Source organism: Bufo bufo, chromosome 9 (assembly GCF_905171765.1).
Source record: "Bufo bufo chromosome 9, aBufBuf1.1, whole genome shotgun sequence".
In the NCBI taxonomy this organism is placed as follows: Eukaryota; Metazoa; Chordata; class Amphibia; order Anura; family Bufonidae; genus Bufo; species Bufo bufo.
The window spans coordinates 143,643,796-143,671,660 of record NC_053397.1 but is presented as its reverse complement, the minus strand read 5'-3'; the positions used below and the strand labels follow the sequence as shown (position 1 = coordinate 143,671,660).

Genomic DNA, 27,865 nt, shown 5'->3' with positions numbered 1-27,865 from the left:
GATACGGCCACTCCAGTGAGTCAAAGGCTTTGGCCGTGTCTAATGAAGCCAGAGCCCATTGCCTGTCATGTTGGGTTCCAATTTGGGCTATGACTTGTGTCCTGCGAATATTGTTAGAGGTCGAGCGCCCAGGTATAAACCCAGTTTGGTCATTGTGTATAATGCTAGCAATTGTCTTGTTCAACCTAATGGCGAAGATCTTTGTCAGAATCTTATAATCTAAGTTTAACAAAGATATCGGCCGATAGGAGGCACAGTCCAATGGATCTTTATCCGGTTTCAGGAGTACAACTATGGTTGCTTCGTATAAGGAGTCTGGTAGTCTGCCTGTCCGCCATGCCTCCAGGAACATATCACCAAAGGTAGGCCATCAGGACCAGGGGCCTTCACGTTTGCCAGGTCATTGATAGCCTCCTGCATCTCTTCTAGGGTTATATCCTCCTCTAACAGATTGCTGTCCGCCAATGATAAAGTTGGATGCGCTCTCTCATCTAGGTAGTGTTCAAGTTCTAATTCTGAGTATTCCACTCGTGATTGATGTAAATCTCGATAAAAGGCTGCAAAGTTCGATACAATATCTGAGACAGAATCTCTGATCTCACCATTTTGGGCCTGTATTTGCAGAACCGGCGGAGCTGATGAATTCTTATGCACAATATGAGCTAATACTCGCCCTGCCTTATCTCCCACCTCAAAGGCCTGTTGTTTGTAAAAGAATAGCTTACGATTACTTTTTTCATGTAAGTGAACTAAACTGCCTTTCTGCATCCAATCCTGTCGGTTTGCCTCAGAAGAATCTAAGACAAATCTCGCCTCAACAAAGGCGCTAGATGACGTAAGACATCCCCTAAGATAAGCCTTCAACGTATCCCATAATAGCAGGGGATTTGTGTCTACGTCCTGTACCTCTAAAAACATTCGCAACTGGTCTGGGATCCTATCTTGATCTTTCAGGAGGGTGAGCCAAAATGGGTGTATTCTCATCCTCAAGCTAAACCTTCTCTCCTGCGAATCATTGAACCTTACTATTAATGGCGCATGATCGGAGACACTCTGGGGGCCATATGAGATATCTGTTAGTTCCAGGTATACATCGGGGGAGCCAAATACATAGCTAATCCTGGACATTGCACCAGAAGAGGGAGTAAAGCAAGAATACTCTATAGATTCTGGATGTTTCTCCCTCCACAGGTCCAGCCATCCCATCTCCTCGATCCAGGCCGCCAGTAAACTGGGCGGGCCATGAATCAAGGACACCGGACAAGCATGGAAGCGGTCCATCCGCGAATTCATGACCATATTCAAATCTCCAACACATAACAACCTAGCATGCGGATATTGAGCTGCAAAGGTGGCTGCGGTCTGTAGAATTGACATGTTGGCAGGAGGGGGACAGTAAATATTTAAAATCACAAACGGGATATTATTCACATGTGCATGTACAAAAATATATCTGCCGTTCGTGTCAGTCTCAACTACATGTGGTTCCCATCTAATGGAGCGATTAACTACCAGAGACACTCCTTTAGAATGTGAGGTGCCAAAGGAGTGGCTGGACCATTGTACCCAAGGTTTCTGTAATCTAGCTGCCGTTTCGGCCGTGAGGTGGGTCTCTTGTAAGCTAAGTATGTGTGGGTTATATCTAAGAACATGTACAAAAACAGATATTCTCTTACCCGGATCCCCCAAGCCCCTCACATTCCATGACATTAACAATAGGGCAACCATTTTATCTGTGTCAGAAAGCTATGAGTGGGGCTGTCCTCTTTCTGGGTTCTCTGGCGTCTGTTCCTCCTTATCTCTTCTAATACATATATACTGCTGCCTATAAACAGTGTTTTACCACAATTTGCCCAAACATAATACAAAAACATAGATCTGAACCAACTATGCTGTAAATTAGCATTGAAATACAATGTATGATGCCAGATATCGGGTAATAATTTCCCTGTGGCTGAGTAGTCAGGGACCAGCATATTATTAGATGTAAAAAGAATATGCCGGTATCCGACCAGCTCCCTCTGCACGATATATGGTCGTGCCTGCAGCTAACTTTCAGTATGCATTTTAAACAGCAAAACTCACGCTGAAATCACAATGTTATATCGGTGACCGTTGCGGATGATGGAGCTACACCGATGTGGTCAACAATGCGTCCTGACCATTAAGGTCTCTTGGAAAGAATGGACTGCTGACGCAATAATATACTTCAAGGAGGTGTCAATCTTCGCGACTTTCTTACGATCCATTCATCCGCTTCTTTGGGATCCGTGAAGAAGTGTGATCTCTCTCCATCACCACTCGCAGCCTGGCGGGGTATGCCATGGAATATGGTAAGTTCATGTCCCGGAGTCTCTTTTTAACTGCAACAAAAGTCGCCCGTTTCTTCTGAAGCTCGGCGGAGAAATCGGGAAATAAGGATTTTGGCATTTTCATGCATGATGGTTTGCAACCTCCTTGCTTGAGTGAGGATTTAGTCGCAGTCCTTCCAATTTAGCATGCGAGCTAGTAGCGGCCTAGGTGGGGCTCCCGGAGGTGGTGGTCAAGCCGGGACCCTGTGGGCCCGCTCCACTGCATACGCCATAGAGAAAGACACCTCTGGAAAAATTGACTTAAACCAGGCCTCGAGAAATGCTGCAGGATCCGGTCCCTCTGTTTTCTCAGGTAGGCCCAGTATGCGCACGTTATTCCTTCTGGCCCTGTTCTCCAGGTCATCGCATTTCTGCTGCCATAAGGAGACTGAGCCTTCCAGGGCATGTATCTTAGCAGGTATGGGGCGCGTGAGATCTTCCAGCTCTGAGATCCTCTCCTCAGTTCCCCACACTCGTTCTCTGAGTTGCTGTACATCGTGCCTGAGGAGGCCCACATCCACACGTAACTCCTCTATCTTTGTGGTGAGGGAAGTTTGGCAAACTGGTATTGCTGACATCAGCTGCTCATGTGCCTATTTCGGGGTAAGTTCAGCCGCCTCAGGTTAGTCTATGGCTGCTTGACCACGGGTATGCTGTGTACGAGGTGAGCCGGCTGCCGCAGCGCCATGTTGCTTTTAATGGCGCGCGAATTCCTCCAGCCGTTCTGCAGCGGCTTGAGCTTTGCTGGGTCCCATCACCGGTTACCGTGAAGGTTCGTTCTACTGTACACCTTTTATTCGGTCCAATTAGCTGCAATAGCACTCAGGATTGCTCAGGATTATATTCGGGAGCCGAAGCTCAGATCACATGCGACCGTTCATGCCGGCCGCTAGCCACGCCCCCCCCCCCAGCCCTAATATATTTAGTTTTGCTGTGCGCATAATTCCCAGAACTCAATAACTGGAGGCAGTACCTTGCCGTAAAGTAGCACTTCAACATATTTATGTACAGCATTTGGCTCTTAATTTGGAGACAGCTACTGGGTGCACAACTCCAACCATTAGCGAGCCCTTTCTTTAGATGCAATAGTTGCCTAGTATCTCCTCTAGTCTCCAAATGGACATAGAAAAATAAAAATAAAAATGCCAACATCATCTTAATTGAAAAACGAGATTTTTGTGAATTCACCTGTAAAATCTCTTTCTCGCGTGGTTCATTGGGGGACACAGGACCGTGGGTATAGCTTGCTGCTGCCACTAAGAGGCGACACTAGGTTGAAAAAAGACTTAGCTCCTCCCCTGCAGGCTATACTCCCTCCAGCCTGGAGAGCGCATGTCAGTTTGTGCTCAAGCAGTAGAAACATGTGCAAAGTAAAAGAGAACGCAACAAACGCCGGTGGAAGCGAACCCGCTAAAAACCCGACCGGCAGCCAAACATCACCATCAACAATAAAATACTGGGTGGGTGCTGTGTCCCCCAATGAACCACGCGAGAAAGACTTTACAGGCGAGTTCACAAAAATCTCGTTTTCTCGCTGGTATCATTGGGGGACACAGGACCGTGGGATGTCCTAAAGCAGTCCACGGGGAGGGAAAAAAAATAATCCACGCCCATGGAAATAGCACCCTTGAGAATGCTTAATACACTGCTGCATGCGAGACCCTGCGGCCCGGAGCAGCACTGGCGATGCCTAGGAAGCACAAGGCAAAAAATTTGGTGAACGTGCGCCAGGAAGACCAAGAAGCTGCCTTATATAACCGCGAAGCTGATGCAGGGTGAAACATGAATCCCACGAAGAGCTGACCGCTGGTCAGGTGTCCCGAGCGCCTCTGGGCAGTGCCTTGCCCCAGGAGCGGAATGCCTAAGCAACTGCCAATGGATCAACCTGGAAACACCCCTTGGAGACCATGGAGCCCTTCCAAGGACCTCCAGGAATTACCAGGTAAGAATCCGCACGGCAGAAAGAGCTAGTCATGGACAAGCAAACCTCTGAGCCCGAATCCATTCTGATGGAGAGCTCACTCTCTCGAGTGCGAGGGAGAAGGAAAAAGAAGGGAAGACAATGTCCTTGTAGACGTGGAAGGCGGCGACTACCTTTAGCAAAAAAGAAGGTATTGGGCGGAGCACTGCCTTATGTGGGTATCTGACAAGAAAAACGTACGTACAAGAAAGGTGCTCCCAACTTCCAAATTTGCTGGGTGGAATAGCCCGCCCCCAGGAATGCCACCTTCCCAGAAAGAAAAAGGAAGAGGGGGGGGGGGGGGGGGGGGGAAGAAGACGACTTGCAGAGAGGGGTCATGTTCCTCACTGAACGCCAAACGACCCATCGGTCATATGGACGAAACCAGGTACCTGGCCCTAACCCTGGAAGCAGAACCAAAATCCCAGGCCACAGGATACACCTCTGCTAAAGAGAGACGCTCCACGGAAGCAATCAATTGGCAGACCGATGGCCGTAGAGGCTTGCGGGTAGACTGAGAAGCTGGTTGATAACCCACAGAGAAAAACACCTGAATCAGACACGCCCAACCACAGGCCAAAGAACCAATACATTTGAGATAGGTAGAAGTAAAACTGATGTGAAAATAACTGGCGGTGAGGAGCTCCGTCAGCGACCATATATTAGACACAAAGAAAGTTTCTGTGCGATATCAGGAGCGGTTAAAGCAGCAGTCCAAAAAAAAAGGAGTAAGTCCCTTCTCCAGAAAGACAACCAAAGTACATGTAGATGGGTCCGCGCTAGGTTTCCACAGGCATCTATATACGCTTTTTACCAATGGATGTTTGTAAGTACAATAAATCTTACTGAATATTAAACACCCTGGGTATTGCACTATGTTCTGTTTCTCCTGAAGGAGAGAAAAAAAATTTGCTGGTCTGTATCGGGATATTGGAGATGCACTGGTGATATCGTGGAATCTCCATAGAATCTTCCTGTGAGTGAAACTCCTGCCTGTGGAAACCTAGCGCGGACCCATCTACATGTACTTTAGCAACCATATATTGACAGTGTGGCAACACTGCTCGACGGAAATATCGCCCAGACCAAGATAAGATAAAGACTCCTGCCGGATGGAGTGCGATGATGACGTCCAACGCCCCACCCGTACCGGAGAAAACACAGGTCACATAGGAAAAAAAATAGTGATGAGCTACTGGCCAGGTAGACAGAAGGGAGAGACAAGCAATATTCAGCTCCAGAAAAGGTGTTCCGTTCCAGAAACGAAACGTCTATCAGCGGTGGTAAGGTGTGACAGCACCCCCGCTCTGCCTGGCGTGGTGAGTCTCATAGTCTACCCACAGAATGGGTACTGAAAAAGTATGACCACCATCGGATTGACATGACAGTCATTACTCATGTCGTAAGAGAGGTAATTGCAGATACAGGTAGCACCCCCAGGACCAATGGGAAGGCTTCACCTGTAGAAAGAGGGCTGTGGTAGGCATCGCTGCCCACCAGCCAGGACCGGAACCAACACCCTGTGCCAATGCAGATAAGGGGAAAATAGTAACGTAGGAGCCACCAAGGCTTGCGGGGTGGCCTTGAACCCTGAGCCAGAAAAGGATGGAAGGAGAAAATAGGCCAGGGCTAAAGCCCATTCTCCATCTGAGACTGGCACTATAAAGAAGAAGCCACAGGATGACAGTGACGGTGTCAAACTCCGCCTAAGGAGGAACCCATGCAAGGGGAGCCACAAGGCTATGGCTATGGCACCATATTCCAGCTGCTGAGGGGGCCACACGGCAGAGGTCACCGAATCCGCCACCGAAGGAGCTGTGGAGGGGGAACCATAGTATGTCGTGACAACGGAACGACCCCTCGTACCGTAGTAGCCACAGCATGCCCAGTCAGCACAAAACTGAGGGGGAGGCCTGAGGACTTGCCGTAGAAGTCATGGAACCATACGGTCCCAGTTAAAGGGGTATTCCCATCTTAATGATCACTGTTAAATCTGTTAATGATTTAACAGTGATAATTTTTCTAAATATATTTAACTAATTACCACCCCTTAGAAGAAAATGAACATATACTTACCTGACTGTTGTCTTCCGTCTCCCCTGGTTACAGCCACCGCTCTACTCCGGAATCGCGGTGGCTGCGCTTGCGCAGACTACTTATTTTTTCCCGGCCGGCCGCGCGCAGGCCCTGCGCGTTCAGTCTAGCGTGCGACGCGGCCGGGAGAATACTTCAATCAAGATGGAGCCCGCCCCCTGCCGAAACCAGGAAGTGGACAGCGCGCCGGGAGCAGGTAAGTATAAAACAGCGTGATGGGAATACCCCTTTAAGTACAGCTAATCTAAAACACTCCACCAGGCAAGGGCGCCGAACAAGAGCAACCGCCGAAGCCAGCGTCAGGGATGAACCCTAGCACCAGCGTAGAAGCTACACCAGAGTGCCAGCATAATGACTTTCCCAGATAAGAGGGAGTGGAGCTAGAGAATACAGAGTAAGTGCTACCCTCGACTCGCTGGAGCAGAATCACAATATTATGTGCAATGGCGTACGCCCTCCATATTGTTGAGGACAAATACCATGACCGACTGGAACGGTGGAGGCCCATGGAGAGGTGGTTCTCTAGGACACTTAAGTGTTGCCGGGTAACCCCTTGAGAGGACAGAAGGTGACATTCATGCCCCAAACCAGCAACGGCAAGAAAAGAGGATACAACGGGGAAACAGCCACGGTATCCACTGGCGACACCCATATACCACTAGATGAAGAGTATAGGGCACCCAAGAAGCTATCGCATCTAGAGCCATGGCGGAGTTGAATTGCAGCATCCCAAGAAGCTTAGTTATCACCCCGTTAGCGATCACTTACGAAAGGGTAATGTAACAGTAAGCATGGAGATGTCAATGTGACTGAAGAAATAACCTCCAGTGGTAGTGTAATACTCTGCATAAGGAAGGGGGTAGCGCGGCAGTCAGAACCGTACCCAACGGTACTGGAAGTACCCCACTAATGGAGTTTGGCAATGCTTACGTCGAGCATTGCCTCAGTGGTAGTGCAACCACTCCGCCACAAAGGCGGAAAAATGCATATGGCAGGAACTGTATCCCGAGGAAGTGCAAGCACACCACCTAAGGAAAGGGGTGATGCATATGGCAGGAACCGTACCCAATGGCAATGGCAGAGAAATTACACCGCTTATGGACGGGGATAATGCATATGGCGAGTCCTGTACCCGGTGAGAGTGCAATTACTCCACCTAAGAGAGGGGTAAAGCATACTGAAAACACAGAAATCAGTGATAATGCCATCTATGGAAGAGGCTAATGCATAAGGTAAGTATTGTACCCCGCGGAAATGCAATTCCACCACCTACGGAAGGGGGAACCCCTGCGGCCAGCGCAGTTAGTCCACCTAAGAAAGGAGGTAATGCCTCAGGCAAGTACCTTGTCCAGCAGCAGCGCAAATACTACGCCTAAGGGCTCTTTCACACTTGCGTTGTCCGGATCCGGCGTGTACTCTATTTGCCGGAATTACAAGCCGTATCCGGAAAAACGCAAGTGAACTGAAAGCATTTGAAGACTATTTTTATTATTAACCCCTTCAGTCCCGAACCACTTTTCACCTTAAATCCCTTTGTGGTAATAACTTTGGAACGCTTTTACTTTTCCAAGCCATTCTGAGACTGTTTTCTTGTGACACATTGTAGTTCTTGTTAGTGATAAATTTGAGTCAATATGCTTTACTTTATAAAAAATAAATAAAAATGCTTACTCAAATGCATACTGCATACAACCGCACCACAGGCTGAAATTCCATGCTGAGACGCGACCTTCCCACCTGATAACATCGATTATAGCAAACACTCTGTACAGTGTCAGGTAAGCCCACGGAAGTGGGACACCACAACGGGCTGACCGACCGAACTGTGAGTAAGCATTTAAGCGGGCATATATTTATATAAGAGACATATGAATATCAATACCAAAATCAAAAGCCCAAGCCACATTCCTGGTTTTCTCTATATATGAACCCCCCACAACTGGCCGCACTGGCCACCAATGAATATAATACAGGGGGGAGGGGGGGCTGCACTGGCCACCAATGAATATAATACTGGGGAGGGAGGCCGCACTGGCCACCAATGAATATAATACTGGGGAGGGAGGGAGGGGGGGGGGCCACACTGGCCACCAATGAATATAATACTGGGGAGGGAGGAAGGGGGTCGCACTGGCCACCATTTAATATAATACTGGGGAGGGAGGGAGGGAGGGAAGGGGGCCGCACTGGCCACCAATGAATATAATACTGGGGAGGGAGGGAGGGGGGCCGCACTGGCCACCAATGAATATAATACTGGGGAGGGAGGGAGGGGGGCCGCACTGGCCACCAATGAATATAATACTGGGGAGGGAGGGAGGGGGGCCGCACTGGCCACCAATGAATATAATACTGGGGAGGGAGGGGGGGCCGCACTGGCCACAAATGAATTTAAAACTGGGGAGGGGGGTCTGGCCCCTGCTGCCTGGCAGCACCTGATCTCTTAGAGGGGGCTATGATACGCACAATTAACCCCTCAGGTGCGGCACCTGAGGGGTTAATTGTGCAGGTCACAGCCCCCTGTAAGAGAGAGATCGAGTGCTGCCAGGCAGCAGTCATGTACACAGTTCTTTTAGTATATTCTAACTTGAAGCGTCCCCATCACCATGGGAACACCTCTGTGTTAGAATATACGGTCGGATCTGAGTTTTCACTGAAAAAAACTGTTATGCAGACGGATCCGTTCTGAACGGATGCAAGCGTTTGCATTATAGGTGCGGATCCGTCTGTGCAGATACCAGACGGATCCGCACCGAACGCAAGTGTGAAAGTAGCCTAATACTGCCAGTGCGTTTAATACTTATACTACTTACCATTGGAAGGGTGATTCAATTGGACTAGAGCAGTGTTTCCCAACCAGTGTGCCTCCAGATGTTGCAAAACTACAACTCCCAGCATGCCCGCACAGCCAAAGGCTGTCCGGGCATGCTGGGAGTTGTAGTTTTGCAACAGCTAAAGGCACACTGGTTGGGAAACACTGGACTAGAGCACCAATCCTTGTATATGGTAGAGTGAGCCATTGCTAATCATTATGCACACAGCGATACCTAAATATGTCTATTTGTTTAATTTTTGTTAAAGGAGTTGTCAGTTATTTTTTTTGTTCTTTGTAGGTTTCTAACTAATCAAATGTAAAGGCTTTACAATGCACTTACTGCATCTACAGTTGCTGCTTTCTCAGATTTTACTGAGGGTCAGCTTCTCTTCCTGCTCTTTGGTGCACAAACCTGAAAAAGCAGATGTGTCTGTACACAAGTCACTGTGCTGGCCACGCAGTGAGGAGACAAATGCTGGGCACAGGAGCTAACAGACTGGAGGAGTTCTGCAGAGCATTGCACAAGAACAGGTATGGGGAAGATACTGTGTGCATCAGCAGTGTCATTGTACAGCTGAGACTTGCAGTCCTACACATACAACATGCTGCTGAGTCTCCCCGCAGTATGACATATCACTCAGGGCAGATTTATTCACTGCCTTTGCGGAGCAGGGGGAGCGGCAGAGATAGTTGTTATTGCAGGTAAACAAAGGGCCAGAAGAGAACCAGGGAAATGAGGAAATATAATTTTTTGTGCTTAAAACTTGTTTAGCTTAGGCCTCTTTCACACTTGTGTTGTCCGGATCCGGCGTGTACTCCACTTGCCGGAATTACACGCCGGATCCGGAAAACCGCAAGTGAACTGAAAGCATTTGAAGACGGATCCGTCTTCAAAATGCGTTCAGTGTTACTATGGCACCCAGGACGCTATTAAAGTCCTGGTTGCCATAGTAGTAGTGGGGAGCGGTATACTTACAGTCTGTGCGGCTCCCGGGGCGCTCCAGAATGACGTCAGGGCGCCCCATGCGCATGGATGACGTGATCCATGCAACACGTCATCCATGAGCGTGGGGCGCCCTGACGTCACTCTGGAGCGCCGCACGGACGGTAAGTATACTGCTCCCCCGCTCCCCACTACACTTTACCATGGCTGCCAGGACTTTAGCGTCCCGGCAGCCATGGTAACCACTCAGAAAAAGCTAAACGTCGGATCCGGCAATGCGCCGAAACGGCGTTTAGCTTAAGGCCGGATCCGGATCAATGCCTTTCAATGGGCATTGATTCCGGATCCGGCCTTGCGGCAAGTGTTCAGGATTTTTGGCCGGAGCAAAAAGCGCAGCATGCTGCGGTATTTTCTGCGGCCAAAAAACATTCCGGTCCGGAACTGAAGACATCCTGATGCATCCTGAACGGATTTCTCTCCATTCAGAATGCATTAGGATAAAACTGATCAGGATTCTTCCGGCATAGAGCCCCGACGACGGAACTCTATGCCGGAAGAAAAGAACGCAAGTGTGAAAGAGCCCTTAGTTATATATTGCTGCCCATCAGATTTACAGTGCTATATTTTTTTTTCATAACTCGGTCGACCGCTAAGTTTTACACAGCAAAAGCATTTTGGAAAAGAAAAAAAAAAAATGTGTTTTTGAGTTGTCATTTTCTGAAAGCCATTTTATTTTTATTTTTTTAACATTTTTTGGCGATTGTGTTATATGGGTGCTCGTTTTTTACGGGATGAAGTGACTTCTCATTAGCATTTTGGGGTACATACGACTTTTTGATCGCTTGATATTAGTTTTTATGAGGCAAGGTGACCAAAAAAAAAAATTGCTGTTTTGGCACAGTTTATTATTATAATTTTTTTTTACAGCGTTCACCTTATGGAGTGGATCATGTGAAATTCTTAGGCCCCTTTCACACGAGCGAGTTTTCCGCGCGGATGCGTTGCGGGAGGTGAACGCACAGCATTCGCACGGAATCCTGACCCATTCATTTCTATGGGGCTGTTCACATGAGCGGTGATTTTCACGCATCACTTGTGTGTTGCGTGAAAATCGCAGCATGCTCCTCTTTGTGCGTTTTTCACGTATAGGTGAATCACCATGGTAAAAGATCATGTGACGTACCATGTGATGACCGGAGTGACGTCATGAAAGGTCCTTTACCTATAATTAATGCTCACCACAGGTCCTATTCAGTAAAGGGGACAGAAGGAGATGCCAGCATCGCGAACAAGTGGACTAAGGTGAGTTAAATGATTTTTTTGATTTTTTTTTAACCCCTCCAGCGCTGTTTTACTTTTTTCATGAACTGTTTTCATGAACACCATTGAAAGTCAATGGGGGACGGATCAGTTTTCTATTGTGTCAGAGAAAATGGATCTGTCCCCATTCACTTACATTGTGTGTCACTCAGGACGAATCCGTCTTGCTCCGCACCACATCGCGGACAGAAAAATTAGATTTTTGTACTCACCATAAAATCCGTTTCTCGTTCAATTCATTGGGGGATACAGCACCATGGGTATACACCCAGCTACCACTAGGAGGCGACACTAGATATCAAAAAGGTTGGCTCCGCCCAGGTGGGCTAAACCCTCTCCACAGACACTAGGCTAATCAGTTTGTACCAATAGCAGTAGGAGAGAGAAACAAAAGTAAAGAACCAACATGTCCTGAACCGAGGAAGAAAGAAGAAGAGCAGCAGCCTGGTGACAGAAAGAGAATGAAAACAAAAGGGTGGGATCTGTGTCCCCCAATGAATTGAATGAGAAACTGATTTTATGGCGAGTACAAAAATCCAATTTTCTCGTTAATGTCATTGGGGAACACAGCACCATGGGACGTCCCAAAGCAGTCCTCGAGGGTGGGAAGGAAATCTCATGCAAAAAGTTGGACGCACAGGTGCAGGAGAACCATGTGACCCAACAGTACCAGGAGAGGCCATAGCATGAAATGGTAGACAGAAAACTAAGGAAGTGAGACGAGAAGCTCCAGGACCAGGAGGAGTCCAAAGAAAAAAATTATGGAAGACCGCCAGCATCGCAAGGACAAGTGCCTGGGAAAAAAGGCCATATGCAGGAAGGGAACAAGGGGAAACATCCAGCTCCACCAAAGGTGGAAAAATAAGAAGCTAGATTATAGGGAGCAAGGCTAGATATTCAACTCTTGGTTCTTGCGCAGGACAAGTGCGCACTAGAGAGCCCAAGGAAGGATCTGGAAGAGCCAGGGCTCCCCCTGAAGAAACAGAAGAGCAGCACAACCGGAAGGAGTCTGTTGGCGATGACCTAGTGCTCTGCATATAGAAGGATGCTACAGGAGGAGAATCTATAAGAGAACATACCCTACAAGAAAAATTTGACTATGAGGGTACTATGGCGGGAGAAAAAATGCCTGGGAAAAGGACAGGAGCAGTCCTGAACCAGAAAAAACGTCCTGGAGACAAGCTGAAGGAAGACCCAGTGGACCACCCCTCGGCAAAAGGAAGGCGATACCATAAGGCCTGGAAGCAAGGGAACCCGACCAGCAAGAGGATCCGGCAAGGAAAAAAACTCAAAATTGTCTCAGACCAAAAACCATGGCCTGTCTGTGGCAAACACCATGTGAAGGCCAGGGGAAGCACCGGAGGCTGAACGATTGAGAGAAAGAATAGCAAAGACTCACCATGGGAAGGAAGCAAGCCTCCTTCCACTGCAAGGCAGGTAGGAAAAGAGAAACACCCTAGGAGAAGGTGGAAACCCCATCCTGCCAGAGAAAGCAGCCAACCTCTGGGGAAGGAGTGGGTCCTCGGTAATGGCCAGGAGAAGGGAATGTAAAGACATGCATCCCGTACAAAGGAGGCAAGAATTGAGCCTCAGAAAATATTACTGTGAAATGTAAGACCAGAGAATCCCTGGCCACATGAAGCCTCAGGAAAAAAGGAACCAGTCGCAGGCCCTGGTGATACAAGTGGAGACACACTCGTCTGAGAGATATTGGAGTAGAAGAGAGAGGACCCCAAACAGCCTAAGGAGGAACAGTTCTCAATAAAGGGAAAGCTCCATCCCAGAAGTGACCAAAACGAACGTAAATTGCAAACCGGAGCAACAACTCCAAGGTACCAGGACCTGTACCTGGGTAGACTGGAAGAGATTAGAATCTCAAAAGGGAAACAAGCCTATGGGGACCCAGGAGGGAAAAGAACCAAACCGGGCCTAAAGAAGCAGCTATCATACAGAGCATGTGCGGTCAGAGATGCCATGAGTAGCTTCCGCAGAGGGAACCGGCCAGTGAAGGCCAGGGTAACTAGATGGTCTAAGAACCATTGGGGGCAGGGACTCCAAGCAGGATTACCCAGTCAGAGGCTCAAGTAGGGTCCACAGAACTGGAACACATGATGACAATAATAGCCAGATTATCGAAGGAAAAATGAAATGTAGCGCTCACTAGTCCCGTCACAGCCATATCAGAGAGGATGTCCAACGATGACCCGATACTGCAGTAGCGGCTGGTGCTCACAATGCTGCGTATCCCCGCAAGATAGAACATCCAGTGGCGATCCAGGTACTCTGCCAGGACTGGACCATGTAACTCTGTGAAAACAAAGCAAAGAGGCAGTAACAACAATGCGAGTACTCCATCCATGAAATGGGGTAACGCTACAGCGCAGAATACAGTAGTACTTTATAGGGTTGACAAAGAACAAACCTAGCAAACCTGTCAGTGCATAACAGAACTGAGAAGTCTTGTTAAATAATGCGTCAAGCAATAAATAAAAAACTATGCCTAGTACAGGGGCAATGAGAAGACTTGGTGCACTCAGAGGGCCTGGTTCAGGAGGTACTGCACCGGGTGTCAGATCTGAACAGTACAGCCATATACTGGATCTAACAATTGCAACTCTACTCCCCCGCCCCCCCCCCCCCCAAGAAGGGGGGAACATATGGTTACCAGTTACATACTACCACCAAGATGGTTTGTCGGATACAGAGCCTTGAGATAGTACAAGTACACAGCCGAGGACGACGGTAATGGGTGCCAGATGCATCTAGAACCAGAACAGAGTGATGAATACAGCATCTGGGGATGGTACCATCACTCCGCATGAAGAGGGGCCACATGATTGCCTAGCACACAGAGCCAGAAAAGGGCAATGCAGGAGCCGTATGGGCCACAGATTGTACCAATAGGGCAAAACACTTGGAGATACTACAAATACTCCGCTTGAGAATAGGAGTAATCTGGCTGCATGATGCACACTATAATGGGAGTGGAGACATGGCTACAGCATCTGGAACTGGTATAGGTACTCCACTTGATAAAGGAGTTATATGACTGCATGATGCACACTAGAACTAGACAGGTGTAATGGCTACAGCATTTGCAGATGGTACAGGTACTCTACCTAATCAGGGAGTAATACGGCTGTGTAGTGCAGACTAAGGCCAGACAGGTGTAATGGCTACAGCATCTGGAGATGGTACATGTACTCCACCTCTGCATGGTGCACACTAGAACCAGACAGGAGCAATGGCTACAGCATCTGAAGATGGCATCTGTACTTCACTTGATAAGGGAGAAATACGGCTGCATGGTGCACACTAGAACCAGACAGGTGTAATGGCGACAGCCTCTGGAGATGGTACAAGTATTCCACCCAATAATAGAGTAATGTGGCTACATGGTGCACACTAGTACCAGACAAGTGAAATGGCTATAGCGTCTGAAGATGGTACGGGTACTGCACCCAATAATGGAGTAATATAGTGCATGGAGTGCATTAGAACCAGACAGGTGAAATGGCTATAGCATCTTAAGATGCTACAGGTACTCCGCTTAATAAGGGAGTAATATGGTTGCGTGGTGCACACTAGCACCAGGATGGTGTATTGGCTACAGCATCTGGAGAAGTAATACGGTAGCCCGGAACACTCTCCGACTAGGAGGGTGTGTTGAATACAGACCCTTTAAATAGTGAAATTACTCCAGCTGAAAAGGAGATACATTGGAACCAGGAAAGTCTGCCAGATACAGCATTTGGCAGTGGTACGAATACCCCCTGTGAAAGGGAAGGAGTACGTACCTGGGACACCACATAAGTGGGTCGGCGTGCGAAACACGGTGGCGAGTAAAGCACCACCTACTGGAGAGGCAGCAAGCTGACTTACCTGTGTGGATAATTACCTGTGCAACCAGGGGAGTGCCATCTGAAAATCCACTAAAGGGGGTACCAACCCTGGAGAGGAGAGGTTCCTCAGTGGACATTTGTCTTTGACCACCCAGAGAGATTCAGTATGGTGGAAGACCGCTTGATGCTCTGTTCAGAGTCAGACTCGGAACAGGTGCAGAGGAGTCCCCCGATGAGGCAGGAGAAACCTGAGGCGTTTCTCTCAGTGCTAGTCCTGTCCTGGGAGGAAACCAGGTTGTAGGGGGTGAGCGGGACCTATGAGGGGAGACCCTAGGCCGCTATTGGACTCTGCCCCCTGATATGGACCGAGGCAGGAAGCAAAGGGGGGGCCTATGATGCCGCATGAGGGCAGGGATTTCTGTCCCGGAAGTAACCGAGGATACAGAGGAGGAGCAGGACCTAGTTGAGACAACCCGAGGACGATTACAGGACCTGGTGGCTGAGCGTGAGCGTACCCAGTTAGTAGAGGAGTCCCTGGCGGGGCAGAGGCGGCTGCATTTGGGTAGGTAAGTGGTCCAATAACTCCACCATAGATTGGGAGGGTAGGGCTAGATTCCCTATGGCCTGTGACAGGGAAGGGACCCATTCAGGAGGGGCCTATGCAGAAAGTGGGGGCAGGGAGCCCTGAGGGATCCTGGAGACCAGGCAATGCACACAAACAGGGTCAGGCTGACCGTATGGCGACTTTCTACAGCAATGGGCACACGAAAAATACGTGGCGACCCCGAAGGTGGGCTGGGAATGGGGGACTTCTCAGCATTGCCAGCCAGAAAAAAAGAAAGACAGTCAGCCGGAGGCTGTCCTACCGGACACCAGGTGCTGTGTCCCCGAAGGGGTGTTGCGGCTGCCGCAGAAGCGTGCAGGAAGGCTTTATGGGATGATCATTGATGCTGACAAGATGGAGGCCCTGAAGCCAGAATTAAGTGAAAACTCTGCCCACAGGGCTAAAGCTTGCGCTTAAATGAGATTGGGGAAGGGGAGGGGGGGGGGGGGGGGGGGGTCTTCAAGCGCCGCAGGGTCACCCATTCGGGAAAAAACTCAGTTACGTGGGACTACCGGCATGCCACTGCGGATGCAGTAATGGGGGACTGGGTGACCGGCAAGGTACTCAAAGTACGCGTCCGCATGGGGTGCAACTAAAGTGAATATCCACGATGGAGCTCCATCCTGCAGCAGGCAGAAACCTGCAGACAAAAATAAAAAGGACACTAGACTAAAACTGATTAGCCTAGTGCAGTGATGGCGAACCTATGGCACGGGTGCCAGAGGCGGCACTCAGAGCCCTCTCTGTGGGCACTTGCACCCTGGAAAAGTCTATGCCTTATGCCTCCTGCACACGAACGTGTGCACCCCGTGGCCGTGCTGCGGGCCGCAATGCCTGAACACCGACCATGGGGCAGCTGCAGTGGTTCACGGACCCATTCACTTTAATGGGTCCACAATCTGCAAAAAGATAGGACATGTTCTATCTTTTTTCGGAACGGAAGTACGGGATGAATCCCCATGGAAGCACTCCGTAGGGTTCCGTTCCGTGCTTCCGTTCCGCACCATTCCGCATCTCCGGATTTGCGGACCCATTAAAGTGAATGGGTCCGCATCCGTGATGCAGTATGCACACGGAACGGTGCCCATGTATTGCGGATCCGCAAATGCAGTCATGTGCAGGAGGCCTTAGACTTTTCCTGCCATTCATCAGCGCAGGCGCACTATGAACAGCACAGGCAGCGCACTGAGTGTAAACAGGCTTTTATATCGAAAAGTACATGGAAGATATACTATACTGGACTGTAGGGCTGTCGAATATAATCGATGCATCGATGCATCGCGATTCGACCCCCGGCGATTCTGCATCGATGCGGTTGCTTTAAATAATCGATGCATGTTGATGACGTCAGCGTCGCGTCCGCCGTGCAGCCGAGTCGGAAAAAAGTTTTTGGGCGCCTTCTTTCCCGCTGACGTGTCAGAGGGGCTGGCCACAACATTGAGTGAGCCAGGTCTGACTGAGTGAGGAGGAGCCGGAGGCGTGGTTTCCGCGCATCTCCGGCTCCCAGTCAGACACTCAGAAGCAGGCGGCAGTGCGGACGTGCGGTGGCTGGCGGCGAGGTAAGTTCTGTCACCTATGAGTATGTAATATCTACCTCCAAAGCGCCTGCCACCTACACAGCATATACACCCACCTACCGCCTGCCACCTACACAGCTCATATTGCCGCTTCTCATACCTTTGCCGCCCGCGCCATGTTTCTTCTTTATTTTTTTCGGTTGTGTCTCTTCTTATTCTTCCCCTCCGTCTACTACAGTGGACGGAACTTTAGGTTCCGGGTCTATGAAAGGCGGTCAAACAGCGGCCCCTAGTGGCCAGTCTGGGAATGTCTACATTTATCTCACTCTATTGGAGATTGCTCCCAGCAGGAGGTGATCCACACTGACAACTCTCAGCTAAGGGCAGGGATTTGAAACTGCTGGGGTGTCAGATTTACTGACAGTTACTGATCCTGCACCATCAGAGCCCCTTCACACGTGTATCAGTCCCTACTGAGAGGATGGTTATTGTGGATACAATGTAGCATACACAGGATCTATCAACCTGAAACCTCCAGGACTAACATACTGATGGTCTCTCAGGTTCTTTCACACTTGCGTTTTTCTTTTCCGGCATAGAGTTCCGTCCTAGGAGCTCAATACCGGAAAAGAACTGACCAGTTTTATCCTAATGCATTCTGAATGGAGAGCAATCCGTTCAGGAGGCATCAGTTCAGTCCCTCTTACGTTTTTTGACCGGAGAGAATACCGCAGCATGCTGCAGTTTTCTCTCCTGCCAAAAATCCTGAACACTTGCCGGATCCAGCTTTAAACTTATATTGAAATGTATTAGTGCCAGATCCGGCATTAAAATTGCTGCATTGACGGATCCGTTCTTCCGATCTGCGCAGACCTTTAAATCTGTGAAAAAAATAAACACCGGATCCGTTTTTCCAGATGACACCGGAGAGACAGATCCGGTATTTCAATGCATTTGTCAGACGGATCCGCCTGACAAATGCATCCGTTTGCGTCCAGATTGCCGGAATCCTCTGAAAAACAAGGGGACTTGGGTAATAATCTTGATGCATCGTGATGCATCGCCGAATCGAATCGAATCGTGGACTTGATAATCGTAATCGCATCGAATCGTGAGACGAGTGAAGATGCGCAGCCCTACTGGACTGTAGTATTCAGGGAAAATTCCCATGTTGGCACTTTGTGATAAATATGTGGGTTTTGGGGTGCAGTTTGGGCACTCAGTCTCTAAAAGGTTCGACATCACTGGCCTAGTGTCTGTGGAGAGGGTATAGCCCACCTGGGCGGAGTCAACCTTTTTGATATCTAGTGTCGCCTCCTAGTGGTAGCTGGGCGTATACCCATGGTGCTGTGTCACCCGATGACATTACCGAGAAAACACTGCTTGCAGCGTTATTCTGTACGTGATGGGAGCGCTACCAAACGGAACGGAATACATTCTGGTGCACTCAGTTTCGTTCAGTTTTGTCCTCATTGACAATGAATGGGGACAAAACTGAAGTGTTTTCATCCGCTATTGAGATCCTATGACAGATCTCAGTAGCGGAATTGAAAACGATAGTGTGAAAGTAACATAGTAACATAGTACATAAGGCCGAAAAAAGACATCTGTCCATCCAGTTCGGCCTGCCATCCTGCAAGTTGATCCAGAGGAAGGCAAAAAACCCTGTGAGGTAGAAGCCAATTTTCTCCACTTTAGGGGAATAAAAAATTCCTTCCCGACTCCAATCAGGCAATCAGAATAACTCCCTGGATCAACGACCCCTCTCTAGTAGCTATAGCCTGTAATATTATTAAGCTCCAGAAATACGTCCAGGCCCCTCTTGAATTCCTTTATTGTACTCACCATCACCACCTCCTCAGGCAGAGAGTTCCATAGTCTCACTGCTCTTACCGTAAAGAATCCTCTTCTATGTTTGTGTACAAACCTTCTTTCCTCCAGACGCAGAGGATGTCCCCTTGTCACAGTCCTGGGGATAAATAGATGATGGGATAGATCTCTGTACTGACCCCTGATATATTTATACATATTAATTAGATCTCCCCTCAGTCGTCTCTTTTCTAAAGTGAATAACCCTAATTTTGATAATCTTTGAGGGTACTGTAGTTGCCCCATTCCATTTATTACTTTAGTTGCCCTCCTCTGGACCCTCTCCAGCTCTGCTATGTCTGCCTTGTTTACAGGAGCCCAGAACTGTACACAGTACTCCATGTGTGGTCTGACTAGCGATTTGTAAAGTGGTAGGACTATGTTCATATCACGGGAATCTATGCCCCTTCTGATGCAACCCATTATCTTGTTGGCCTTGGCAGCAGCTGCCTGACACTGGTTTTTGCTGCTTAGTTTGCTGTTTATTAAAATTCCTAGATCCTTTTCCATGTCAGTGTTACCAAATGTTTTATCATTTAGTATGTACGGGTGACTTGCATTATTCCTTCCCATGTGCATAACTTTACATTTATCAGTGTTAAACCTCATCTGCCACTTATCTGCCCAAGCCTGCAATCTATCCAGATCCCTCTGTAATAGTATACTGTCCTCTTCAGTGTAAATTACTTTACACAGTTTAGTGTCATCTGCGAAAATTGATACTTTACTATGCAAGCCTTCTACAAGATCATTAATAAATATATTGAAGAGAATAGGGCCCAATACTGACCCCTGAGGTACTCCACTAGTAATAGTGACCCAATCTGAGTGTGTACCATTAATAACCACCCTTTTTATCACTCAGCCAGTTACTTACCCACATACAGACGTTTTCTCCCAGTCCGAGCATTCTCATTTTATATACTAACCTTTTATGTGGTACAGTGTCAAATGCTTTGGAGAAGTCCAGATATAAGACATCCATTGATTCGCCGCTGTCAAGTCTAGAACTTACCTCCTCATAGAAACTGATTAAATTAGTCTGACATGACCGATCCCTCACGAAGCCATGCTGATATGGCGTTATTTGCTTATTTCCGTTGAGATGCTCTAAGATAGCATCTCTTAGAAAACCTTCAAACAGTTTACCCACAACAGATGTTAAACTTACCGGCCTATAGTTTCCAGGCTCTGTTTTTGGCCCCTTTTTGAATATTGGCACCACATATGCCTCGCGCCAATCCTGTGGGACATTCCCTGTCAGTATAGAGTCTGCAAATATCAGAAATAAGGGTCTGGCTATGACATTACTTAATTCCTTTAGGATACGGGGGTGTATGTCATCCGGTCCTGGCGATTTGTCTATTTTAATCTTTTTAAGTCGCTGATGTACTTCTTCCTGGGTCAGACAGGACACTTTTAATGGGGAATTTATTTTTACATTCAGCATTTCATCTGACAGTTTATTTTCCTCAGTGAATACATTGGAGAAAAAAATATTTAACAGCTTTGCTTTCTCCTCGTCGCTCTCTGCGACTCCCCCCTCATTACTCTTTAAAGGGCCGACACCTTCAGATTTATACTTTTTAACATTTATATAATTGAAGAACATTTTTGGGTTAGTTTTACTCTCTTTGGCAATTAATCTCTCGGTCTCTAGTTTGGCCGCTTTTATTTGTTTTTTACATGTTCTATTTTTTTCCTTATAGTTTTTCAGTGCTTCCGTGCTACCCTCCTGTTTTAGTGTTTTATATGCTTTCTTTTTGTCATTTATTGCTTTCTTTACAGTTCTATTTATCCACATTGGTTTCTTTTTGTTCCTTAACCTTTTATTACCATACGGTATGTACCTCTCACAATGAGATTTTAGGATGTTTTTAAAGATATCCCATTTTGTGTCTGTATTTGTGAGGACTTTGTCCCAGTTAGTTAGGCCTATGGCCTCTCTTAGTTTGCTAAATTTAGCTTTTTTGAAGTTTGGTATTTTTGTTCCTCCCTGTAGAAACGCTCTTTTGAAAGATAATTGGAAGGTTATTACTTTATGGTCACTATTTCCCAGGTGTCCCCCAACCTGCACGTCTGTTGTTCTGTCAGGTCTATTGGTTAATACTAAGTCCAGTATGGCCGTCCCTCTAGTCGGGTCCTGAACCAGTTCGGAGAGGTAATTGTCTTTGGTTATTGCCAAGAAAGTAGCCTTATATAGCTGGTCGTGACATGGTATTAGTCAGTTTTTCCTTTATTTTATTTTTCTTCTTCTATTTTTTGCATTTTATATGACTAGATTATGGGAAAGGGCCTTTTTTTTTTACTTTTAATCTTTGTCCCAACTTTTGGGGGTCTGATCTTCTCTACAAAAGCATTGCCTGTGAGTATTTACACTGACTAGCCTGGGGGCTGGATCTCATACGTTTCCGTAGTTGGCAAGCTGCAATGCCTGTGTAAAACATCGGGCTGCCAAAGTAGCCATCAGATCCCCATCACCGCAGCGCGAGGACCCGATGGGGTGAAAGAGGGACCCCGTACCCTCCGCAGTCAGAGTAAGATGTGCGGCGCTGATACCCTACAGGTTAAACAGATTGTTTTATCACATAGATTGGTGGAATATTGAGACCCGCTCCTATCATCCAAACGGGGCGCACTGCACATGTTTCCTCAAAGGAAAAACCCTAGTACATATAAAACTATGATAATACTTCAAATATTTTAACAAGGTCATGCAGTTTGAAATGTGTGCTTTTTACATTTCAGGAATTGACACACCTCAAATAATCTTTATACACTGCGTGCAGAATTATTAGGCAAATGAGTATTTTGACCACATCATCCTCTTTATGCATGTTGTCTTACTCCAAGCTGTATAGGCTCGAAAGCCTACTACCAATTAAGCATATTAGGTGATGTGCATCTCTGTAATGAGAAGGGGTGTGGTCTAATGACATCAACACCCTATATTAGGTGTGCATAATTATTAGGCAACTTCCTTTCCTTTGGCAAAATGGGTCAAAAGAAGGACTTGACAGGCTCAGAAAAGTCAAAAATAGTGAGATATCTTGCAGAGGGATGCAGCGCTCTTAAAATTGCAAAGCTTCTGAAGCGTGATCATCGAACAATCAAGCGTTTCATTCAAAATAGTCAACAGGGTCGCAAGAAGCGTGTGGAAAAACCAAGGCGCAAAATAACTGCCCATGAACTGAGAAAAGTCAAGCGTGCAGCTGCCAAGATGCCACTTGCCACCAGTTTGGCCATATTTCAGAGCTGCAACATCACTGGAGTGCCCAAAAGCGCAAGGTGTGCAATACTCAGAGACATGGCCAAGGTAAGAAAGGCTGAAAGACGACCACCACTGAACAAGACACACAAGCTGAAACGTCAAGACTGGGCCAAGAAATATCTCAAGACTGATTTTTCTAAGGTTTTATGGACTGATGAAATGAGAGTGAGTTGATGGGCCAGATGGATGGGCCCGTGGCTGGATTGGTAAAGGGCAGAGAGCTCCAGTCCGACTCAGACGTCAGTAAGGTGGAGGTGGAGTACTGGTTTGAGCTGGTATCATCAAAGATGAGCTTGTGGGGCCTTTTCGGGTTGAGGATGGAGTCAAGCTCAACTCCCAGTCCTACTGCCAGTTTCTGGAAGACACCTTCTTCAAGCAGTGGTACAGGAAGAAGTCTGCATCCTTCAAGAAAAACATGATTTTCATGCAGGACAATGCTCCATCACACGCGTCCAAGTACTCCACAGCGTGGCTGGCAAGAAAGGGTATAAAAGAAGAAAATCTAATGACATGGCCTCCTTGTTCACCTGATCTGAACCCCATTGAGAACCTGTGGTCCATCATCAAATGTGAGATTTACAAGGAGGGAAAACAGTACACCTCTCTGAACAGTGTCTGGGAGGCTGTGGTTGCTGCTGCACACAATGTTGATGGTGAACAGATCAAAACACTGACAGAATCCATGGATGGCAGGCTTTTGAGTGTCCTTGCAAAGAAAGGTGGCTATATTGGTCACTGATTTGCTTTTGTTTTGTTTTTGAATGTCAGAAATGTATATTTGTGAATGTTGAGATGTTATATTGGTTTCACTGGTAAAAATAAATAATTGAAATGGGTATATATTTGTTTTTTGTTAAGTTGCCTAATAATTATGCACAGTAATAGTCACCTGCACACACAGATATCCCCCTAAAATAGCTAAAACTAAAAACAAACTAAAAACTACTTCCAAAAATATTCAGCTTTGATATTAATGAGTTTATTGGGTTCATTGAGAACATGGTTGTTGTTCAATAATAAAATGAATCCTCAAAAATACAACTTGCCTAATAATTCTGCACTCCCTGTACAATGCCAGCATATTTCACAGCACTAAATGCTAAGTACTAAAGTGACAAAATCAATACAGATGTATAAACAATGAGAGACAAAAAAGGTCCTTGTCCTAAATACAGGTTTGATTTATATATTTGTTACACTAAACTTTAAACATTTGTCAAAGATCTCTTGACCACATGGCAGAAAAGCATTATTATCAGCATCCATATATTAACAAATTGACACAAGCGTATAATAATATTTTTTTCTCTCTTACTTTTTGTAATCTAACTTGTCCGCCACGAGTCAGAAAATACTGTTGGAGAACATGATTTTATTATTTATTTTTACACCGCATTTCCACAATAACCAAGGCTGTCATAGCTGTCAATGGCATGTCTTACAGAGGAGTACAATGATGAGGGCTTTGCTGGGTTTAGTAGGATCCAGCAGCTGTCATTTGACAATTGTCCCTACGTTCATATGATCACTGGGACCAGCATCTCTGCTTCGACTGCAAACACAGCACTCATTGGTATAGATATCGAGAAGGCAAAAGAATTTAACAAAACTTACATCAAGCTCAAAGAAGAAATCTTGTTGTTTAGATGCAATCTCATAATCTGCTCTCAAGGCCAAGTCATGTACCTTCAAACATTCTCCCAGATCCATTCTCTGCAGAAGAAAAATTACAGTTCATTACAGAAATAATTACTTTAGTAATAAAGATGACAGCAGAACTGTAGTTACCCGGCATTGCCACTACACTTTGTACAGCGCTGTGCGTCTGGTGACAGAGGCTGCAGGGATCAGCTTAAAGGGATTCTGTCACCTGGATTTTGCCTATAGAGCTGCTAGATCGCTGATAGCATGTCCGCAATATCCCCATAGCTCTCAGTGCTTTTATTGTGTCAAAAAAACGATATATATATTATATATATATATATATATATATATATATATATATATATATATATATATATATATATATATATATATATATATATATATATATATATATATGAGACAAAAAAATCGGACTGCACTCCAAGCATTTCTTCAAAAAAGTTAGTTTTTATTCACCCATAAGGTGGCAAAGCGACGTTTCGGCTCAAGCATGAGCCTTTCTCAAGCTTGAGAAAGGCTCATGCTTGAGCCGAAACGTCGCTTTGCCACCTTATGGGTAAATAAAAACTAACTTTTTTGAAGAAATGCTTGGAGTGCAGTCCGATTTTTTGTCTTCTAAAGTGGGTAAGCACCTTTTTACCATACTTGGACATTGCACCCGTCTATTTTTCCACACTATCCAGGGTGGTGCTGCCAGTGTTTTTTTTTTTTTTTGCTATATATATATAGATAGCAAGTAATAGGGATCGACCGATTATCGGTTTTACCAATATTATCGGTCGATATTCAGGATTTTGACAGTTATCGGCATCTATTTTGCCGATATTCTGATAACATATGGGGAACACAGATCGTGCTGCTCTCAGCGCACTCCATGTTCCCTCAGCAGCACAGGGGAGAAGGAAGCAGTGTCTCCCTCCCCCTGTGCTGCTGCTGCTGCTGCCAATGAAGAGACAGATGGGAAGAGGAGGGGAGGGGCTTTGGCCACTGCGCCACCAATGAAGATAAATCTCTCATTCATTCAAATTGAACAGGAGGCGGGAGCTGGCTGCAGAATCACATAGCCGGCTCCAGACCTCTATGAGCGGTAGCTGCGATCTGCGGTAGTTAACCCCTCAGGCAGGGCCGGTGCAAGGATTTTTGCACACACAAGCAAAGCTACATTTCGCCCCCCCCCCCCCCCCCCCACAACTCGGTGGGGGTGATGTAACATGGAGGGGGTTGAAATGTGACACGGAGGGGGGAGAAATGTGACATGGAGGGGGTTATGTGACATTTCTCCCCCTCCCCCTCCATGTCACATCACCCCCTTTGTGTCACATTTCACCCCCCCCCCCCCCCCCCCCATGTCACATTTCAACCCCCTCCATGGCACATTTATCCCCCCATGTCACATCAGCCCCCCAACATAAGACATTTCCCCCCTCTATTAATGTTGTGTAAAAAATGATGCTCCTCACCTGGGCCTGTTCCCGTCTGCAGCAGCTCCCCTTCTTCTCTGTGTCCTGGTATCTTCTCTCTGTGCTCCCGACAAGACTTTGAGGACCTTTCCCACTCAGCCAATCAGTGGCTGCAGCTGTGTCATGTGTCAGAACAGTGACTGGCTCAGCAGGAAATCACTGCACTGACACGTGACACAGCTGCGGCCACTGATTGGCAGAGTGGGAAAGGTCCTCAAACAACTTGTCAGGATTCGGGAGCCCAGAGAGAAGATATGAGGACCACCACACAGAGGAGAACAGCCACAGGAGGTCGGCGGCATGCAAGTGATTAATGGAAAAAAAAAAAGTTTCATTTTTCCGCCCCCCCTTTAAAAACATTGGTGGCGCAGTGCGCCCCCCCCCCCCACCCACCCAAGCCCCCTCAGTTTTAATCATTGGTGGCAGTGGCGACAGGGTCCCCTCTCCCCTCCTCCTCCGATCGGAGTCCCAGCAGTGTAAGCCTGGGGCTCCGATCGGTTACCATGGCAGCCAGGGGGCTATTGAAGCCCTGGCTGCCATGGTAAGCTCCCTGATGCTGTGTGCACAAAGCACAGAGCAGCAGGGACAGTGTGAGATCCTATTTACCCCGATAGAGCTCTATAAGGGTGAATAGGACAAGGGTTCTAGCCCCTAAGGGGGCTAAAAGTTTGTAAAAAAAAACAAAAACACCAAAACATTAAGTATAAATGAAAAAAAGATTTACAAAAAAAATACACATATATTTTCAGCAGATTTGTGTAGGAATATTAATTTTTTTTCAAAAATGAAATTTCACAGAATATCGGTATAAATTATCGGCCTGAAAGTTCACAAATTATCGGTATCGGCCCTAAAAAATCAATATCGGTCGATCCCTAGCAAGTAAGGTGCCAAAGGGGCTGTTACTAACATTTTTGGTGCCCAGCCAGGCCCACTGTGAAGGAGCCCAGCACCACCCGCATCCTCCAAATCTCCTCCTTGTTCCCCGAGGTCACCAAGTTAGAGCGCCGTAACCTTGCGCATGCGCGAGTACGTGGAATGTCATTGCCAACATAGTGTTCCTTCCCTGTGCTGGCATCAACCTCAGGGAACGAACTGCGCATGCGCTAGCTGCGAGATTACGGCGCTCTGACTTTGTGACGTCCGGGAGCAAGGAGGAGATTCGGAGGATGCGGGCGGTGCTGGGCTCCTTACTTGCCTCATTTACACACACACACACACATACATATATAACAACAAAGAAAGTCCGCAGCACTCCTTGAAGTAAAAAATGTGCAGTTTATTCACACATGTCAGAAAATTGACAACGTTTCGGTTCTCTCACAGAACCTTTCTCAAGTCAGGTGAACATAAAGTGCATACGTGCATGTTTAAAGGGCTTCTGTCAGCCCACTAAACAGTTTTGTTTTTATATAATAATCCCTACACTGCGATCTCTGCATACATAAGTAAAATAATAATTTTCGTTCAGTAGAATTTGATAAAACGCTATTTTTATAATATGTAAATTACCTTGCTACCAGCAAGTAGGGCGGCTACTTGCTGGTAGCAGCCGCATCCTCCGACCCTAATGACGCCCCCTCCGCTTAGTGATTGACAGGGCCAGGGAACGGAATCGTTCTCTGCTGGCCCTGCCTGTTTTCATTCAATATCTGGTGCCTGCGCCGCGGCCGTACCCATCTTCAATCTGCGCAGGCGCACTGAGAGGCGGCCACTCACTCGGCCGCTCCATCCTCAATGCGCCTGCGCCGATGACGTCACATCTACACCCGGCACAGGCGCATTGAGGATGGAGCGGCCGAGTGAGTGGCCGCCTCTCAGTGCGCCTGCGCAGATTGAAGATAGGTACGGCCGCGGCGCAGCCGCCAGATATTGAATGAAAACAGGCAGGGCCAGCAGAGAACGATTCCGTTCCCTGGCCCTGTCAATCAATGCGGAGGGGGCGTCATTAGGGTCGGAGGATGCGGCTGCTACCAGCAAGTAGCCGCCCTACTTGCTGGTAGCAAGGTAATTTACATATTATAAAAATAGCGTTTTATCAAATTCTACTGAACGAAAATTATTATTTTACTTATGTATGCAGAGATCGCAGTGTAGGGATTATTATTAAACAAAAAAAAATAAAAAATGGTTTAGTGGGCTGACAGAAGCCCT

The 27,865-nt window shown here is 47.2% G+C and overlaps 1 protein-coding gene across 3 annotated transcripts in view; it reads right to left on the bottom strand.

Annotated features, from left to right (window-relative positions):
• LOC120978801 (putative RNA-binding protein Luc7-like 2) overlaps positions 1–27,865 on the bottom strand; it is a 107,357-nt gene that overhangs the window by 39,293 nt on the left and 40,199 nt on the right. For all 3 annotated transcript variants that reach the window (XM_040407149.1, XM_040407148.1, XM_040407150.1), the window contains one exon: positions 24,201–24,299. In XM_040407149.1, coding sequence (XP_040263083.1) covers positions 24,201–24,299 — 99 coding nt within the window. The remainder of the gene's footprint in view (positions 1–24,200; positions 24,300–27,865) is intronic.